Here is a 21722-nt window from a genome sequence, read left to right on the forward strand (position 1 = left end):
GGGAAGAGAGAGAGAGAGAGAGAGAGAGAATTGGTCGAAATCTGGAAACACTATCAGGGACAAAATATTTTGTCAAAATGTATGTGTGAGAGAGAGAGAGAGGGGGAACAAAATAATATTTAGCAAAATGTGTGTGTGAGAGAGAGAGAGAGAGAGAGGGAGGGGGGGAACAAAATAATATTTAGCAAAATGTGTGTGTGTGTGTGTGAGAGTGAGAGAGAGAGAGAGAGAGAGGGAATTATTTGGTCAAAATCTATGAACACTATCTAGGAACATAATATCTGGCAAAGTATACGAGAGAGAGAGAGAGTTTACTCAAAATTTACAAAAATTATCAGGGAACGAAATATTATTTGGAAAAATGCATATGAGAGAGAGAAAAAGAATGTAGATATTGAAACAGACATGCAGAGAGAGAGATATATATGCTGTCACAGACATACAGAGAGAGAGAGAGAAGAACGGAGATGCAGACAGACATATGAGAGAGAGAGAGAGAGAGAGAGAGAGAGAGAGAGAGAGAGAGAGAGAGAATATAGATTCTGACAAACAATACTGAGAGAGAAAAATGTAGATGCTGACACATGCAGAGAGAGAGAGAGAGAGAGAGAGAGAGAGAGAGAGAGAGAGAGAGAGAGAGAGAAATGAAGATGCTGACACAGACATACGAGTACAGAGAGAGAGAGAGAGAAATGTAGATGATGACAAAGAATGCAGCAAGAGAGAGACTCTAGATTCTGACAAAAAATACTGAGAGAGAGAGACAGAGAGAATGAATGTATATTCGTACAAACAATATTGAGAGAGAGAGAGAATGTAGATTCTTACAAACAATACTGAGAGAGAGAGATGTAGATGTCGATGCTGACACAGACAGACAGACAGAGAGAGAGAGAGTGAACGCCGATTCTGACAACACTGACAGAGAGAGAGATGGAGAGAGAAATGTAGATGGTGTCATAGACATACAGAGAGAGAGTGGGAAATGTAGATGCTGTTACAGAGAGAGAGAGAGAAATGTAAGGCTGATACACACATACAGAGAGAGAGAGAGAGAGAGACCTACACCCAAAATGGTCATGAATGGAATAAGAACTAAGTGTTAGATTGTAGATATTGGCAGATATGTTGCAATAAAGGAGGCACTTACTAGTTCTGGTATATTAGATGATGTTTTGATAGATTAGCTGATGTGTTTAATAATCCTCATACACTCGTATAAATTCTGATGTTCCTTTGGCCTTCGTAATGTGATGTTTTTCCAAATAAATTTGTCTGAAAAAAAAGAAAAAAAAAAAGATTGAGATCTTAGTTTATCATTATTTTGCTAACCTAAATAAATACAAATATAAATAAAAACCAATTTCAAAATATTTTTAAATATATATATATCTCCTTGGGGTGGGTTATAATTATAGAAAATTTGTTCTAAAATGCAATTGTTTTAAGCAGGAAAATATGTTTAAAATTAAAGTTTTATAATTAGCAAGAATATGTTTAAAATGTAATAGTTATAATTATAGAAAATTTATTTAAGAATGCAATTGTTTTGAATTAGGAGAAACATACTTAAAATTAAAGGGTTATACTAAGCGAAAATTTATTTAAATGCAATGGTCATAATTGGGAAAAATCTATTTTAAAAGTAAGGGTTATAATTATAAAAAAAAAAGTATTAAAAATACAATTGTTTTATTTAGAGAAAATTTATTCAAACTGAAAGGGTTATGATTTGGAATAAAATATTTAAAATGTAAGTTTTAATTACAGAGAATATATTTAAAAGGTAAATGTTATAACTATAGAAAATCTATTCAAGAGGCAATTGTTTTACATTGGGGAAAATATATTTTAAATGAAAGGTTATTATTAGGGAAAATTTATTTAGAATTCAATTGTTTAAATTAAGAAAACTTTATTTAAAATGCAATGCTTACAATGAGAAAGAAATAATCTCAATGTAAGGAATAATAACTAAGGAAAATTTATTAAAAAAGTAATTTTTAATTATGTAACATTTATTTAATATGCAATTGTTTTCACTAGGAAAAATATATTTAAAATGAAAGGGTTAGAATTTGGAAAAATTTATATAACGGCATAGTCACTTACAGTTAGGCTAATTCACTTTTGTGTTAAATTAGTCACTCCATTGTTGAGTTAGGTTAAGTTGAATGAAGTACCTAAGGTAACACAGGTTAGGTTAGGCTATACTATTCAACTAGTGTTACGCTAAGTAAGGATCATATAGGTTACGTCAGGCAACCCAAGTCTCCTGGGGTTAAGCTAAGTCAATTTTGGGTTAAATTAGTCACCTGATTGCTGAGTCAGGCTGAGTTAAGGTGAATGAGTTAAGGTGAATTAAGCACCTAGGAGTAGTAAGGGTTGGTTAGGCTATATTAGACACCTGGGGTTAGGTGAAGCTAGGTTAGACGTTAATATGGGATGAACTTAGCTCAGTGGATGTATTATTAACACCTCAAGTTAGGCTATGTAAAACTAAGGACATATTATTAACACCTTAAATTAGGCTATGCTATGCAAGACTAAGGATGTGTTAGTAACATCAGGTTAGGTTAGTCAAAGTTAGACTATGTTAGACTATGAAAATACTCTTTTCCTACATTCAATTGTGTAACTAGACTATGTTAGACTATGAAAATACTCTTTTCCTACATTCAATTGTGTAACTAACTTGACACTAATGACAAATGGTTCTATTCTAGCCTAACGCAGTCCCATTAACATTATATCGAATTTGACACAGACTACCAGGAGTCAATTTAGTTAATATGAATTTTGGACCAATAATTAACCATACTTATTTAAGGCCTATATTCACGTATTTAATAACATTAATATTGGACCAAGTTAATAACACTTATTTAAGGCTTAAATTCATTTAGTTAATAACAATATTGGATCAATTTAATAACCACACTTGTTTAAGGTCTAAATTCACTTAGTTAATAACATTAATATTGGACAATTTAATAACACACTTATTTAAGGCATAAATTAATTTAGTTAACATTAATATTGGAGCAATTTAACAACCACACTTGAATAATTTAAGGCCTAAATTCACTTAGTTAATAACATTAATATTGGACAATTCAATAACCACACTTACTTAAGGCCTATATTCACATAGTTAATATTAATATCGGACCAATTTAATAACCACACTTAATTAAGGACTAAATCCATTTAGTTATTAACATTAATATTGGAGCAAATTAATAACCACACTTACTGAAGTCCTAAATTCGTTAGTTAATAACATTAATATTGGGGCAATTTAATAACCACACTTAAGGCCTAAATTCATTAGTTAATAAAAAAAAGTATATCTTAGTTTAACCAGACCACTGAGCTGATTAACAGCTCTCCTAGGGCTGGCCTGAAGGATTAGACTTATTTTACGTGGCTAAGAACCAACACTAATATTGGATCAGTTTAATAACCACACTTATTTAAGGACTAAATCAATTTAGTTAATAACATTAATATTGGAGCAATTGAATAACCACACCTATATGAGGTCTAAATTAATTGAGTTAATAACAATAATTTTGGACCAATAAATAACCTAAATGATTTTTAAGGACTAACTAAATTCAGTTTATACCAAACTTTGCTTAATAACATGAGTACTGGACCCATAAATAACCTGATATTTAAGGCCTAAATTAACTAAGCTATTAACCTAACATTAGTATAGGATCAAATAATAACCACACGTTTATCTAAGGCCTAGATGCTCAGTTAATAACATTAACTTTACTTAATATCGTGAATATTGGAACAAAAAATAACCTAACTGATATTTATGTCCTAAATTCATTTAGTTAATAAGATTGACTTTGGTTAATAACATTAATACAATTTAATTCTTCTGACAAAACATTTTTACAAAGGTTTTATATATCAGATTTCTCAGTAATATGGGGTACAGTATTGGTCATTGTGAAGCATAAAGCCTACAGAATCATTTTGCTGCAAGTCACATTAGGCACGTCATATCTATCAGCAACCTTACTTAGAACTTTTGAGAATATAAAACCAATAGCTAATTGATTTCCTTAACAGTATGCACAAAGCTTCAAATAACTTAACAGCATAAAAATAAAATAAAAACCTCAATGTAATTTTAGCAACAGTAAAGACAGTCTTTGTGCTGTCCAGAGTACTGAAATTCACTAAAAATATTGAAATTTCATACGTATCGCTTCCTGCTATATTTGGTAAATAAATTGCTCATTAAGTGCAGGATATAATGAACTAGTAATATTATATTAGCCCAGTTTTTAAAAATATCCTGAATATGGGATTAATTACATACCCTGACTGCGATGTTACTTCATGATATAAACTGAATACTAAAAGCTGTCCTTCCTAGTCACAGTTTGATCAATCTAAACATTGGACCAGAGCCCAGAAAGCCCCCAAGCCATTCCAGGTCTGAATTTGGCACTAATAGATCCTCAACACCTTCAGAAATAGTATTTGGCACCACATAATACCAAGCAAACCTTTTCATAGCAATCTATCTACTTTGTAATGGCTACCCTTCTATGCTTGTAGCCATACTTGAAGCTGCAGGCTAACTCTTCAATCACTCATGCTCAAGTCAAAAAGCTTGCTGAGTTACCATTACCACTCTTTGTCAACTCCTTTGGGTCTTCTCTTGTACTGTAATTGTCCAATTTCATCATTGAATATTAAATATCCTAAGGCATCATAATATTTGAATTTGAAACAAAACCAAGATCGCACAAAAAATTACTACACGATTTCCGAGTTACCTGAAGCAGCAGTTAACTTAAGAAAGGTTTGTAAAACAACTCTACTAATCCATCCTTTCTCCTTCGTAGGAAATAATGTGATCCAAATTTCAGCCAAGGCTTGAGAGGTCAGTGTGTCCTAGGTTAGGTTTGGTCAGGTTGGTATCTATTAACTCTGTGGGTTAGGCTACGTTCAATTTGATGCTGACATTTTGCCTACACCACTACTAAGGCTTTCTGTTCATTTTACCAATAACTTGTGGTAGCATCTACCACTCATTTTCACAGCTAATGGTACCCAGCTGTGCTTCTTTCTACACAGTATGTATAGCTTGGCTCTAGGGTCTCCATAAATTTTGCAAGGATACAAAGTCAAAACTGCTCAAAACACAGATAGTGGCCAATATCCTGTTGGTACACAAGTCATATGGTGGTAGCTAACATGTGAAAAACTTATTAGACCATAATTTAAAGTTGACACACTACAAATTTGTTTAGGTAGTTCTAAAAATCACCAGAAATTCGTATAAATAACCCAAAATATAAAGTACGAAACATCAAGTGTCCTTCTCCCCATATTTACCGCCAAAAAATGGACACCCTTAGGGTGAATAACAACCACCGTTATCAGTAGCCTATCACTGTCCATGTCACTGCTAATATGACCCCATAAAAGCACTTTCTGTCATTATCCTAACTAGAAAACTAAAACAATCTCACCTTGCAACACAATAAAGCCATGAAGAATCAACAGCCATTTGTAAACACCATAATTATTGATTGAAATTCTTCCAACTTCTGCCTCTGAGTAGCCAGGGAGCTGTCATGTCAACCATCTTGGATTCACTTGATTTGTCTAAAATTATCCTCAAAGGAACAAACAGGATATATGTAGTAAATGTTTTCCTACATAAATACAACTTACGGTAATTAGGCAGTTTTGTATTTATACACAACTTGAAATAAATTAATGATGTTTTCAATTAACTTGATAATAATAAATTAGGTCACTTGGGCAAGGCACCAGTCTTGTAACAGTGACACAACTGATAATGAGAGACATCTGTTGGCACTTGAAGAAACACGAAGTCAGTCACTGACTCACTGAATGGTGCTTTTTGGAAATAATTAATTCACCTTTAAAAATTCGGTATATAAAATAGAATTACGAAGTATAAAACGAAAATTTTGCTTTAAAATTAAAGCAATGATGATTGATTAGTACAAATCTGTGCAATTAAAGCTATAAGTTTCTTAGAGAACGTCTTAATTTTCAAAATTATTTGAACCAATACCATAAAGTCAAGGGGGATTTGGGAAACTCTAAGGAATACATACATACAAATAAGTCCTTTCCTTATCTAATGTATAATTTCCATTGAAACTAGGATATTAAGATAATTTAACAAAATTACTTCATAGAGTAATTAAGAAATACATTTATGTAAGAGAAACTTATATGAAGCCAAATACATTATGTATATTACCCATTGAAACTACATGTTTACATTTTCAAAAACTTAAAAAAAATTTGCTGTCGCCATCTATTGGCAAATACTGACAGCATTTGTCCGTCTCCACTCCTAAATGTCTAAAAAAAAGTCTATTCTTTTTTTATTATAAATTGCCCCATAAATTACAATAAATTAATCATTAAATTAAGAATTCAAATAATATTTATTAATAAAATTTATACCAGAGTATGAATGAATTTAAGTAAACTAAGAGACTTATACTAATAATATTTCAAAGACTAATGATGGCAATACTAGGAAGGCGGAGTCTATTTTTCGTACGCCTCTTGAAATGAAGGCGAATCTCTACGCTGATAAAAATTAACCGCCAGGATTAAAAAAAAGACTCTCTCTCTCTCTCAGCGAGGCAGGTGCAAGAGGGTTGCCCATTTCTCAGATAAATTAATAACTGGTCTTCCACAAACTGTTCAAAGAAGTTTGGGAGGGTCACATTCTTAGTGGTTTGGGCCCAGGAGGGAATTTTGACAGAATGACAGAAAGTGAAAGGATCGAGTTTGTTGACAGAAGGTTGTCTGTCCTGTTTAAGTAGGAACTCCTTCCTCCGTGCCTCTGACCACCAGTCCCTGGGGCAAACGGCAAATTAATTTCGATATATCGTGTGGAATCGTCTTCCATTTTGATGTAAAAACTCTGCCAATCACTGGTATTCTTTAGTTAAATAGGAGTTTACTTGTATAGTTACAGACATCTGTTCTTAACAAAGTACTTTATAAATACTTTAGTATTATTTAATTATAAATTCAATTTAGCAGCTATGTAATCAATTCACTAACTATATAATCAATTTGGTTAATCAATTTGGTTACTGTATAATTAATTCAGTAATTATATAATCAATTCAGTAACTATATAATCAATTCAGTAGCTATATAATCAATTTAGTAACATTATAATAAATTTAGTTACTATATAAACAATGCAGTGACTATATAATCAATTTAGTAATTATATAATGAATTCAGTCATTATATAATCAATTTAGTAACTATATAATAAATTCAGTAATTATATAATGAATTCAGTAACTATATAATCAATTTAGTAACTATATAATCAATCAAGTAACTATATAATCAATTTAGTAACTATATAATCAATTCAGTAATGGCACCACATAATACCAAGCAAACCTTTTCATAGCAAAGTGTCTACTTTATAATGGCTACCCTTCTATGCTTGTAGCCACACTTGAAGCAATAGGTTAGCACTTACATCACTCATGTTCAAGTAAAAAAACTTGCAAGTTACCATTACCACTCTTTGTCAACTCCTTTGAGCTTTATCTTGTACTGTAATTGTCCAATTTCATCACTGAATATTTAATATCCTAAGACATCATAATATTTGAATTTGAAACAAAACCAAGATCACACACAAAAAAAAATGAACACGATTTCTGAGTTACCTGAAGCAGCAGTTACCTTAAGAAATGTTTGTAAAATAACTCCACTAATCCATCTTTTCTCCTTCGTAAGAAATAATGAGTTCCAAATTTCAGCCAAGGCTTGAGAGGTCAGTGTGTCCTAGGTTAGGTTTGGTCAGGTTAGTGTCTATTAACTCTGTGGGTTGAGCTACATTCAATTAGATGCTGACATTTTGTCTACATTACCACTAAGGCTTTCTGTTTATTTTACCAGTAACTTCTGGTAGTATCTACCACTCACTTTCACAGCTAATGGTACCCAGCTGTGCTTCTTTCTACACAGTATGTATAGCTTGGCTCTAGGGTCTCCCTAAATTTTGTAAAGATACAAAGTCAAAACTGCTCAAAACACAGATAGTATATCCTGTTGATACTAAGTCATCTGGTGGTAGCTAACATATGAAAAACTTATTAGACCATAATTTAAAGTTAATACACTAGACATTTGTTTAGGTAGGTCTAAGAATTCATTAAAAATTCAAATGAATAATCCAAAATATAAAGTATGAAGCATCAAGTGTCCTCCCCAAATTCCCCAACCCCAAAATGACATCCATAGAGTGAATAACACACCATCGTTATCAGTAGCCTTCACCATCCATTTCACTAATATGACCCCATAAAGGCATCATGGTGGCAACTTGAAGAAACACAAAGTCAGTCACTGAATGGTGCTTTTTGGGAATGATTATTTTGCCCTTAAAAATTCGGTATAAAATGGAATTACGAATTATATGACGAAAACTTCGCTTTAAAATTAAAGCAATAATAATTGATCGGTACAAATATGTGCAATTAAGTTAGAAGTCTCTAAGATAATGTCTTTTCCAAAATTATTTGAACCAATACCGAAAGGTGATCAGAATTGAGGAAACTTTAAGTCGTACATATAAACATAATGAAAGGTTTTTTGTTGTTAAATTAAAGTATTGATGACTGATTAGTACAAACATGTCCAAAGGAACTTACAGTATGTCTCTGAAGTGATGTCCCAATTCTGTAATTAAGAAACACAATTATGTAAGGGAAACTTATCTGAAGCCAACACATATTATATATTTGCCACTGAATCTACGTATTTACATTTTCAAAAACTTAAAATTTATTTAGCCAATTTCAAATACAGCATTGTCAGTCTAAGGGAAACATGTCTAAAAAAACTATTCTTTTTCTACTATTATTATCCTATATAAATTATAATAATCGAATCACCAAATTAAAAATTTCATATTAAACTTGTATTAATAAAATCTCTACCAATATATGACTAAATCATGTATATTAAAAGATTTATAAAGATGTTTCAAACACTAATTTTGGCAATACAGCACTTTCTTAGTCTATTTTTCGTCGCTGACAAAATTAAAAAAACTCTCTCTTTTCTCTCTCTCTCTCTCTCTCTCTCTCTCAAATTATAATAGGTTGAAGGGGTCACCAATTTTCAGATAAATCAATAACTGGTATTAAACTATAAAAATAGTTTTAAACGTCAAGTGGTTCTACCAACATATGAGGGCATTTTGACAATCATGACATTATGACAGAAAGTGAAAAAGATTTATGACAGAATGTTGTCTGTCCTGTTTTAGGAAAACTCTGTGTCTGACCATTTTGGGACAAACGACAAATTAATTCCGATATATCGTGGAGTATAGTCTTCCATTTTGATGCAAAACCTCTGCCAGTCAATGCCATTCTTTGTTTAAATGGAAGTTCAGTTATATATTTATATAGTTATATAGTTACAGATGTCTGACAAAAATTGGCATTTTTTACTATAAATTCTGTTTACAAGGTATGTAATAAATTTAGTAACTATATAATGAATTCAATAGTTATATCAATTCTGTAACAATGTAATCAATAATCTCTAACTATATAATCAATTCAGTAACTATATAACCAATTTAGTTGCTATATAATCAATGTAGTAAATATATAATAAATTCAGTAACTACATAATCAATTCAGTAACTATATAATCAATTCAGAAACGATATAATCAATTTAGTTACTAAATAATCAATATAGCAACTATATAAACAATATAATAACCATGTACTATATAATCAAATTAGTAACTATATAACCAATTTAGTTACTATATAATCAGTGGGGTAACAATATAAGGAATGTAGTAACTATATAATCAATGAAAGATATAATCAACTATATAAATATCTAGTTACTATATAATCAATTCAATAACTACAGTATATAAACAATTTAGTTACTATATCATCAATTTAGTAACTCTGTAATCAATTTAGCAACTATACAATAAACTTAGTATCTATATAGTCAATTTAGTAACTATATAATCAGTCTAGTTACTACATAATAAATTTAGTAACTATATAATCAATTTAGTTACTATATAATCAATTTGGTAACTATATAATGAATTTATTTACTATATAAACAATTTAGTAACTATACAATCAATTTAGTTACTGTATAATCAATTCAGTAACTATATAATCAATTCAGTTACTATATAAACATTAACTATATAATGTTTAAATGGAACATTACCAGCAAACCTTTTATAATCTATCTTTGTATGGTTAGTTCTATGCTTGAAGTTACAGTTGTCAACTTTTCAAGCATTCATGTTTAATTAAAAGATCTTGCAAGTCCATTACCACTCCATGTCAACTCCTTTGGCTTTATCCTGTAGTGTTTTTTTTCATCACTGAATATAAATATCAGTTATCAAGATGAATTTGAAACAAAACCAAGACAAAAATGACTACACGATTTACGAATTACCTGAAGCAGCAGTTGACTCAAGAGAGGTTTGTAAAATAACTCCACTAATCCATCCTTTCTCCTTCGTAAGAAATAATGAGTTCCAAATTTCAGCCAAAGCTTGAGAGGTTTTTGTGTCCTTGGTTAGGTTTGGCCAGGTTGGTATCTATTAACTCTGTGGATTAAGTTACGTTCAATTTGATGGTGACATTTTGCCTACATAACCAGTAAGGCTTTCAGTTTATCTTACCAGTAACTTGTGTTAGTATCTACCACTCATTTTCACAGTTAATGGTACCCAGCTGTGCTTCTTTCTACACACCATGTATAGCTTTGTTCTAGGGTCTCCCTAAATTTCGCAAAGATTCAATGTCAAAACTACGCAAAACACAGATAGTAGCCTATATCCTGTTGGTACGTAAGTCATCTGGTGGTAGCTAACATATGAAAAGCTTATCAGACCATAACTCAAAGTTAATACACTAAAATTTTCTTTCGCTAGGTCTAAAAAGTCATTAAAAATTCATATGAATAACCCAAAATTTAAAGCATATAGCATCAAGTAGTGTCCTTCTCCCAAATTTCACCCCAAAACTGGACACTCTTAGGGTGAATAAACACACCATCGTTATCAGTAGCCTATCACCATCTATTTCACTAATAATATGACCCCTAGAGGCAATTTCTGCCATTATCCTAACTGGAAAACAAAAACAATCTCACCTTGCAACAACAAAGCTATGAAGAATCAATAGTCATTTGTAAACACCATAGTTATTGATTGAAATCCTTCCAACTTCTGGCCCTGAGTAGCCAGGAAGCTGTCATGTCAACCATCGTGGATTCTGGATTCATATGATTTGTCTAAAATTATCCTGGAAGGAACAAACAGGATATATGTAGTAACTGTTTTCCCGACATAAATATCAACTTTAATTAGGCAAGATTTGTATTCACACACAACTTGAAATAAATTAATGATGTTTTCAATATAACTTGATAATGATAACTTAGGTCACTTGAGCAGGGCTCAAGTCTTGTCACGGTAACACGCTGATACTGAGAGGCATCTGGGGCAACTTGAAGAAACACTAAGTCAGTCACTAAGTAGTGCTTTTTGTTAATGATTATTTCACCTTTAAAAATTCGGTATGAAATGCGGTTACGAAGTACATAGCGAAACTTTCGCTTTAAAATTAAAGCAATAGTGAGTGATCAGTACATATATGTGATTAGGTAACTTTAAGTGGTGCATGTAAATATAATGAAAGGTTTCTTGTTAAATTAAAGACATGATAACTGATAAGTACAAATCTGTCCAAAAGAACTTATAAGTCCAAATTCTGAAAGATATTTGAAAAAATACCATAAAGTTAAGAGGATTTGGGAAACTCTAAGGATACATACTTAGAAATAAATTCTTTCCTTATCCATCTAATCTAATGAATAATTTCCATTGAAACTACAGTAGGATGTTAAAATAATGTTTAAAAGATTATATTACTGAGTAATTAAGAAATACGACTATATAATAGAATATTATAAGAAGCCAAAAACACAATATATATTAGCCACTGAAACTACATATTTACATTTTCAAAAACTTAAAAAAATTTGCTACCGCCATCTATTGGCAAATATTAACGGCATTGCCAGTCTCCTCTGTTAAATGTCTAAAAAACTATTCTTTTCCTATTATTAGTCGCGCTATAAATTGAATTAAGTTAATTATTCAATTAAAAATTAAATATTAAATGTTTATTAATAAAATTTATACCAAAGTATGAATGAATTTAAGCAAATTAAAAGATTTATAAGGCTATTTTAAATATTAATTTGGCAATACCTAGGAAGGCGGAGTATATTTTTCGTACGCCCCTTGAAATGAAGGTGAATCTCTACGCTGATAAAGATTAACCGCCAGATTTAAAAAAGACCATCTCTCTCTCTCTCTCTCTCTCTCTCTCTCTCTCTCTCTCTCTCTCTCTCTAGCAGCAAAGCAGGTGCGAGAGGGCTTACCAGTTTCTCAGATAAATCAATAACTGGTCCTCCACAAACTATAAAAATAAGTTTTGAGAAGGGTTACTTTCTTGGTGGCTCTGTCCCCAGGAGAGAATTTTGATAGTGACAGAAAGTGAAAGGACCAGGTTTGATGACAGAATGTTGTCTGTCCTGTTTAAGTAGGAACTCCTTCCTCCGTGCCTCTGACCACCAGTCCATGGGGCAAACGGCAAATTAATTTCGATATATCGTGCGGAATCGTCTTCCATTTTTATTCAAAACCTCTGCCAGTCACTGAAATTCTTTGGTTAAATGGAAGTTTAGTTATATAGTTACAGATATCTCTTCTTTGCAAATGTCTTTATGAGTATTTTGGTATTATTTAACTATAAATTCAATTTAGCAGCTATATAATAAATTTAGTAACTATCTAATCAATTCAGTAACTATATAATCAATTTAGTAACTATCTAATCAATTTAGTAACTATATAATCAATTCAGTAACTATATAAAAATTTTAGTAACTATGTAATAAATTTATTTACTATATAATCAAATTAATAACTATATAATCAATATTACTAAATAGTCAATTCACTAACCATGTAATCAGTTTAGTTACTATATAATCAATTCACTAAATATATAATCAATTAGGTTACAATATAATCAATTCAGTAACTATGAAAAAATTTAGTTAACAATCAATTTAGTAACTATACACAAAATTTAGTAACTACAGAATCAATTTAGTAAATTTATAATAAATTTAGTAACTATACAATCAATTCAGTAACTATATAATAAATTTAATAACTATATAATTTAATTACAATATAATCAAATCAGTAACTATGTAATCTATTCAATAACTATATAATTTATTTACAATATAATCAATTCAGTAACTATATAATCAATTTAATAACTATATAATCAATTCAGTAACTATATAATCAATTCAGTAACTATATAATCAATTTAGTAACTATATAATCAATTCAGCAATTATATACTCAATTCAGTAAATATATATTCAATTTAGAAACTATATAATCAATTCAGTAACTATATAATTAATTCGCTAACTATATAATCAATTTAGGTACTATATAATCAATTCAGTACCTATATAAACAATATAGTTACTATATAATCAGTTTAGTAACTATGTAAGCAATTAGCAATTATATATTAAATTTAGTAACTGTATAATCAATTCGGTAACTATATAATCAATTCAGTTACTATTTACTCAGTTCAGTAACTATATAAATTATATATTCAATTAAGTGACTATATAACCGATTTAATTACTATATTCAATTCAGTAACTACACAATCAATTTATTTGTTTTATAAGCAATTCAGTAACTATATAATCAATTTAGTTACTATATAATCAATTCAGTAACTATATGAATTAATTACTATACAATCAATTCGGTAACTATATAACCAATTTAGTTACTATATAATCAATTCAGTAACTATATAATCAATGGTGTAGCTATATAATCAATTTCACAATCTTAAACAATATACTATAAAATATTCATATTTGAAAGGTCTGAAAGGGAACCTGAGAGGAATAAAAGAATGGCCTGAGAGAGAGAGAGAGAGAGAGAGAGAGAGAACTGAAAGCAAAACCGAGCTGAATAAAAGAAGGTGGCCCGAGAGAAGAACAAACTTTACCTGGGCTGAGGAGTCAATATTGTCGTCCGACTGGGAAGTCACGGCAGAAGACTGAGTGGCGGCTTCGGTAGCCTATCTTCCTCCTCTGGACTGACCGTCTGCAGCATCTCGAGGTCCTCCTGGTCGTCCGAGAGGTCCGTATTTGAAGTCCAGCCCTCCAGATCCAGTTGGACGAGGAAGAAGAAGGCCATCATCCTGGGGTCTTCGTCCGTGCTCCCGTGACTGGAGTCGTGATTGACGTCCTGTGTAAGAGGATGGGTGACAGAGAACAGAGATTGGCGATAAATATATCAATCTCTCTCTCTCTCTCTCTCTCTCTCTCTCTCTCTCTCTCTGTACCACACCTTAAAACCTTTAAGACATTTGTTTGAATGAGAAAACTGGCTTCTTATAAGTTTTATCTTCGATATTTGAAATAAATAAATATAGCATGACTGATTTCCAGGCGTTGAATATAAACATTATATATACTGTAGAGACGACAAGGGAAATAAAATGTTTGAATCTGTATAATACTTACCGGTGAACAGTTATCGCTGGCTCAGGGAAATTAGTTTCCTACAAAAGCTGCTAAAAGGGACGCCTCATCATAAACATAAGACTGAGCTTCTTCAGGAAACGAGAGTCCTTAGTGGTTGAACTTCACTCGCATGCCACACTTGATCTAATGATTTTTGGGTACGATAAAAAGTTCTTCTTCCTTGCAGATATATTTCACGACCCGCTGGCGTCATCACTGCAACAGCAAACAACCAAGATGAACGGATTTTATCAGCATAAGCATTTTGACATTTTTCTTTTTATTCCAAAGCCCAGTTTCCTTTCAGTTGTCCGGGTATATGCTAATGAGTGTTACCAGATTTTCCATCTCATCTATGTTTGCTCAAATATGAATGTCTCGGTTTCACGAGTCAAAAGAAAAACTGACAGTAAAATAAACAAGAAATACAAATTTGAGGTGCGTTCCGCAGAAGAGCTGGGAAAAAGTTAAAGTTAAGTATACCTTAGTTTTACCAGACCACTGAGATGATTAACAGCTCTCCTAGGGCTTGGTCCGAAGGATTAGACTTATTTTACGTGGCTAAGAACCAACAGGTTACTTAGCAACGGGACCTACAGCTTACTGTGGAATCCGAACCATATTATGGCGAGAAATTAATTTCTATCACTAGAAATAAAATCCTCTAACTCTTCATCAGCCGGCCGGAGACTTGAACTCGGGCCTAGCGAGTGCTAGTCCACAGCTCTACCGACTTGTCCAACGAAGAGCTAGGGCTGGGAAAGAAGGACCATGAAGCTCTCATTAAAGAAGCTCAGAAACTACAGCAAACAAAAGCAAATAAACAGAATAGAGAAAAAATGGCGAGATAAAACGTTAAATAACTACGGAAGAAATGTGGCTGAAGCCATTCGTTCTGTATACGAAAGGAGCCTTTTTGAAAGAACAACAAGACGAAATTGTCAAGCATTAGCTCTCTCTCTCTCTCTCTCTCTCTCTCTCTCTCTCTCTCTCTCTCTCTCTCTCTCTCTCTCTCTCTCTCTCTCTCTCTCTCTCTCCGGAAGGCTATTTGCGTCCACTGTGGAAAAAATTCACTTCGAGAAAAAACCATCAGTTAATACGATCCTTATTGAATGAATTTTGCAATCCCTCCATCTCGAAGCGAGACTGTTTACGATTAACCGGAAAAGTAACACATACGGACCCGTTACTTATTAGGTTTCAGGGGCCGCTTTTACAGCAACGTTGGGTTAATTAGTTTACTCTAAATGCGTTGCAATAATATATTAAAGACACTACTGGCAAAGAGGGCTGTTAAAATCCTGAAAGTTATATCAAACAAACAAAAGGTTTCATTTGAATCGAATCATTAAAACACAAAAATAACTTTTTAAGAGAAAGATACATATAAAAAATAAATAGATCGGAAGAGCAGGAGAGATAATCAGAAATAATAAACACGAGTTATAAGAAGCTAAATATATTTTGATGAGAAGATTAATGATATAGAAAATGACGGGGGCAGGTGAGTAAATATGAACATGCCAATATAAAAAGAAGTCTTCCAGACTACTGTTGTCAAGATATTTTCAGGCTGCATCAAAGCTCACGAGTTAAACTGAAAATCATTTAAGCAGAACCACTCACGCTTTAAATAAGAGTAAATATATTCGAATAAGTAAGCACATCGTGATTGTGCAATGAACGAAAAAATGGAGGGTAGTAAAAACAAAATGATCACACGAGTAAAACCGCACCAATATATAAAATTTGAATAAACGAAAATAAAAAAGACATACAGTACAGAAAAGCGAACGCAAAATGATTCGTAGGAAAAATACGTTGCGGTTGAGGTGAAACACATGGATCGACCGCCATGCAAAATGATTCAGTAGTTCACTGAAGCCGCAATGAGCATTTCCCTTTTGTTGTAGTTAACGACCTCCCTTGGGGGATCAAGGGGGTCCATCTGCACCACCTCCAAAACCGTTGCCAGTGATGAGTGACAGCAATCACATCACCTTTGATGTTAATAATTGCCTGTACTCGCTCTCTCTTTCGGGGTGAAAATATGATGGCTAACATATCTTAGGTCTACACCGCGTGAGGATAAAAGGCACATGATATATTCAGACCTTTGTTAAACCATGAAACCAAGAATAACAAACGCCACTTACTCTCTCCCGCCTTCACTCATTTTACGGCGTCAATTTGCTCTTCCTTTCACCCCATAGAAAATCACTTGACGTTGAGATAGGTTGCTTACTTACATTTTGAAATCTAGTGCGAGACCTGTCGATTTTTTTGTATGGATGCTGACATTTACTGACATTCGTCAACTCTGATCGAAGCATCCCAGATGTGATCTCAAAAGTGAGTACGATCCCACCTCACCCAAATCCTTCCATACAATTCTGAACCCTTATACTCGTATATAAATCCCGTCATTAGAATTACTCTCATTGAAGAAAAAAAATATTCTTTTAGCGAAGCATTTTGAAATCTATTCCGACAGCTGCTGGCTTGTTGTAAATAAATTGACATTTGCGGACATTTAACAGTTTTCATCAACTTTGATATTGGTAGTCCAGAAGTGAAGCCTGAAAAATGAATATAATTTCACTACAACCAGAACCTAACATACACTCTCGAAGCCTTTGATATAAATCCGATCGATCAAATATACATTCACTGAAATAATAAAGAAAAAATTCTTTTAAAGATGCTTTTAATGAGAGTGTAAGCACTAAAAGCTGACTAATTTTCAAAATGCCATTAAAGTTTGTTACTTCTACAAACGGAAAATAGCAGCAGGATGGTGCCAGGCTCAGGTACTCTGTGAGTTTCCTTTGAACCTAATGAAATTCATTATCATTTGGACTCGTAAAATTCATCTCCATTTGAGCCTAATTAGATTCATTTTCATTTGAATTTTCTTTTTATCTATCTTTTGTTCCAATTTGTGCCAAACAAGACATCCTTTTTCTTAATCTTTTCGTGCGTTTTTTCATTATACGGGGACATTTTGAATGTAAAGTTGGTGTCTTTCAAATTATTTTTCAGTTTAATAAGAAAATTCCTCTTTTTCAGTTTTTATTTCAGACTGATAAACATTTATCAAAATTTCCCTTAAGCAGAAATTAATGGTTTTTAAACCTACATCATTGCTTCAAATTTCTTTTTCTCAAGTATAATATAAACTTCACATTTCTGCTTCCTTTTAAATATGATGAAATACCTCATTCTTAATTTCTGCTTGAAGCTAGGAATGTCCCTACCGCTCCAACGACTTTTTTTAATATAGACTAAGATTTTCAATGGGCAAGATTTAAATCAGGTATACAAAGAACCCGATTCTTATCCAGCAGGAACTGTGAGAAACGCACTGAGAATGATTAAGGAGCGACTAATGACATTAAATTGCTAACAAATTTCAAGCAAATATGACGCTGGATGGATGAGCAGGAAGATTAATGATAACAATGCATCCGTTTACGACGCAGTTTGAATCACTTTGTTAAACAAGATACCTCACAGGCGATCATACATTACATGAAAACAAGACGAACAAGGCATCTGGTTCTTTGCGTCTATTCATCAAAGAACATTTCAGATAATCATTAATGCTTTAATTTTCATCAACAAATATAAACGAATAAATCCATATCGGTGGTGGGCAGCTATTGTAACGTCAGCATAGCTTAGAAGGTTAGGCACGTTTACAACCGTCTGCAGCAAAAGCTCATTGCTTTTAAAGTTATCAAGTTCTTGCAACAATTTACGGGAATTGAATTAAATGAATGCATTCATATAATTTGATAGACACAACTGAATTGAGAATGGAGAGAAAATACGAATCTGAAATTTATATATTTACGGATGAAGAGCAACGTTGGTACCTTGTACTGTCCTCGATATTCAATTTCTGTAGTTTAAAGTACAGCAGAGAAGGTTGTCGTAGTCGTCGTAGTCGCCTCACACCTTCCTTGTGAGCGTTACTGCTAACCGCATGCACGTCACAGACTCACACTGGGTGAGAGTGAGAACGCTCATGAGGCTTCCTAACTTTACTTTCAATTGCCAATCACCTAAATAAATTTAATCTAGTAGATAATTTCAGATAATACCTTTTAATTACTGTAGCTAAATAAAAAAATTACCAAAACCGAAAAACAAGCATTAACATGGTTTCTAATTAAATCGCACATATTACTACATAAACAAAACCAATGATACTAACCACACTGTATTTGGGTCCACCTAAATATTTAACAGCATGGGAGCAATAATTGTCCAGGCCGCAGATATTACGACTGCTCAAGTTGAACGGATGTAACACCTTAAGATCAGTTGTAGCTATACAGTCCTAATCGATTGCACACCACCTCTCGTCCAGTCCACATGCCTAATAAATGCAGAAGTCCATCGCAGATGGGGTCTGACCAATGAGTCTTGTGAACTGCTCTAAGGCCACACAGTAGCTTTGAGGAGGACGGCTTTCCTCAAATAAACAATCGTCACTTCGTCAAACTACAGCTTCTTGGATCTGGCAATTGCCCAATAAGTTAGTCCTGAGAGGTTACGCTGTAGCAGTCGAGTCAAGAAGCCTCAAAATTATGAATAAAATATAAAATGCATACGGCACTTACATAATATATATATATATATATATATATATATATATATATATATATATATATATATATATATATATATATATATATATACATAATATATCTAATACTGTATATATATTTATATAATATATATATATTATATATAATATATATATATATATATATATATATATATATATATATATATATATATATATATTATAAATATATATATATATATATATATATATATATTTATAAAGAGGAATTTGAGGGAGGGATTTATATTATAGTTTAACCACGACTGAAATGAACAGTAAACAATCCTAGTGGCCATATTAAAACATATTTCTTTAAAAGATAGTTTTATTTAACAAATGTCTCATAAATAGTTATGTATTATCGTTCCATGAATAGACTAAACATAGGAAGGCGCCGGGTGGTACTCAGGGTACTGAGCCTCTCCCTCGTAAGTGACTTCAGCCACAAAACCTGAGTCTCCGTTGACGTTGTAGGACACCTTCTGCAGGCGACCGTCGGGGAGGAGGACGTAGTAGGATCCCTGAGTGTCGTAGCCATCTCGGGCCTCTTCGTGGCCGAAGTCGTTGCCGGAGTAGTCGTCCTTCACGGCGTAGTTGAAGTCGTACTTGGCAGGTTCCTGTCAATATGCACCGAAGTACAAGATCATTCCGTTATTAGTATTTTGGATCAAAAGTCACTTCATCATTTTCTGAAATATTTTGAACGTATTAGGAATTATTCTCCATTTCAGAATAACAGGATTAAAAGCTGACCTCGTATGAAGGAGGAGGGGCGTATCCATACTGTGGCTGGGAAGGGGCACCAAAGACAGCAGCCACGAGGACCATTAACAAGGAAACCTGACAAAATGTAACGCAATAAGTGACATGTTGATGTGTCTATGATATCATGCATAGCATCTGCTTCATACGTAAGAAGTATTTTCTATTAAGTAAATCACCTTCATAGCTTCCTAAACAAAGAATTGAAACATACCTCTTTGCATATATTCAACTACGGTGACTGATTTATATAATTTAGATATATTCAAAAGTAATCGTTAGCCTTGCTTTACCTTAGCGATCATGATGAATTCTCCGAAAGGAACTGGATAACATACAGTGGCAAGAAGGCTTTATATACCTGACGTCGAAGAGGGAGGAGCCAATTGTGTCGACGGGAGAAAGGTCCTTCCCGAAGAAGTCCCTCACTATTACACCACCCACCTGACCTTGACATTGCCATTACTTCGCTCAAGGTACCTTACGATGGAGTTTCGAAAGCTAAAGTGACATTCTTCTGCGACATAACAAGTTACTTCGCTGTGGTTGGTTGCCAATGTATGTTTCTTGATCGATTCTTCTTCTTTGTGGACTTTTCAACTTGGACAAAAAAGTTCTAGTCGATCCGTAACTGTTACTTGGATATCTGATTGGGATTCTGCTGATGTTAACAGTTACCTTATTTCCTGTTTTTTTTCCTTTGTTTACCTCAAGTTCTTTAAGACTTCTTTGATAAAGACCTACGGCCATTTTGATAATGAGTTTTCTTCTTATTCAATGGGACGCCAAAGCAAACTTTTAATTTTCCTTTTTAATTTTTAGTTTTATGTAAAAGAAAACTATTGTGCTGGCTTTGTCTGTCCGTCCGCACTTTTTTTCTGTACGCACTTTTCTGTCCGCCCTCAGATCTTAAAAACTACTGAGGCTAGAGGGCTTCAAATTGGTATGTTGATCAAACATAACAAATTGCAGCCCTGTAGCTTCGTAGTTTTATTTTACTTAAGGTTAAAATTAACCATAATCGTGCTTCTGGCAGCGATATAGGATAGGCCACCGCCGGCCCGTGGCTAAAGTTTCATGGGCCGCGGCTCATACAGTATTATACTGGGACTACCGAAATTTATATCTAATTTCGGTAGCCTTGATTATACGCTGTAGAGGCTGTACCGAAAACTCGATTGCGCTAAAGAAACTTCGGTGCATTTTTTGTTTGTTTTAGTTATGCCTGGTTAAAGCATCAGATATTTCCCTTTGTACTTTTGTTTTTTTTTTAAATGACCGTTTATTATATTTATATTTTCATTCATTCTTTTCTCTTTGTTTTCGATCACGAAAATTCCATTTCTTTTCTATAAGATTCCATGGAAAAATAATATCATATTTTAAGAAATTCTTAAAATTACACAAACAGTCTTTAACAAATAACTAGTCTAATACAGTTTAAAAGTGCTTTGCTCTCCTGTAGAATGTTTTAATGGCAACATATAAGATAATGTGCGTACAAAATTATTAGACAAGATCATATAGAGTAAGAAGATTTCTAACATTACCGCCGTTCCTGTATGTTACTATATCTTAAACTGATTTTAGGGTATGTTGAGAAAATATGT

At 32.8% G+C, this 21722-nt stretch overlaps 1 protein-coding gene and 2 long non-coding RNA genes across 4 annotated transcripts in view; all 3 read right to left on the reverse strand.

The window, feature by feature from the left end:
* LOC136839580 (uncharacterized) overlaps nucleotides 1-6117 on the reverse strand; it is an 8206-nt gene extending 2089 nt beyond the window's left edge. Inside the window, exons 1-2 of the long non-coding RNA XR_010853388.1 lie at nucleotides 5508-6117; nucleotides 1151-1275 (exon numbers count right to left, since the gene is read on the reverse strand). This is a non-coding gene — a long non-coding RNA (uncharacterized lncRNA). The remainder of the gene's footprint in view (nucleotides 1-1150; nucleotides 1276-5507) is intronic.
* Nucleotides 6118-14191: 8074 nt separating this feature from the next.
* LOC136839585 (uncharacterized) lies at nucleotides 14192-19215 on the reverse strand. Its single transcript, XR_010853390.1, has 4 exons — nucleotides 18934-19215; nucleotides 18593-18722; nucleotides 14715-14930; nucleotides 14192-14436 (listed from the first exon to the last, which is right to left on the reverse strand). It is a non-coding gene; the product is annotated as an uncharacterized lncRNA (long non-coding RNA).
* Nucleotides 19216-19657: 442 nt separating this feature from the next.
* On the reverse strand, nucleotides 19658-20976 carry LOC136839781 (pro-resilin-like). 2 transcript variants are annotated; one of them, XM_067106118.1, is made up of 3 exons: nucleotides 20474-20976; nucleotides 20104-20190; nucleotides 19658-19967 (listed from the first exon to the last, which is right to left on the reverse strand). In XM_067106118.1, exons 1-3 carry the CDS (start codon nucleotides 20573-20575, stop codon nucleotides 19728-19730), a joined length of 429 nt encoding a protein of 142 aa, XP_066962219.1. In that variant the 5' UTR covers nucleotides 20576-20976; the 3' UTR covers nucleotides 19658-19727. The 2 variants fall into 2 exon arrangements, with proteins under 2 accessions (XP_066962219.1, XP_066962220.1); XM_067106119.1 differs by having other exon boundaries at nucleotides 20406-20541.
* Between the last annotated feature and the right edge of the window lie 746 nt (nucleotides 20977-21722).

This window comes from Macrobrachium rosenbergii, chromosome 6 (genome assembly GCF_040412425.1).
Source record: "Macrobrachium rosenbergii isolate ZJJX-2024 chromosome 6, ASM4041242v1, whole genome shotgun sequence".
NCBI lineage: Eukaryota > Metazoa > Arthropoda > Malacostraca > Decapoda > Palaemonidae > Macrobrachium > Macrobrachium rosenbergii.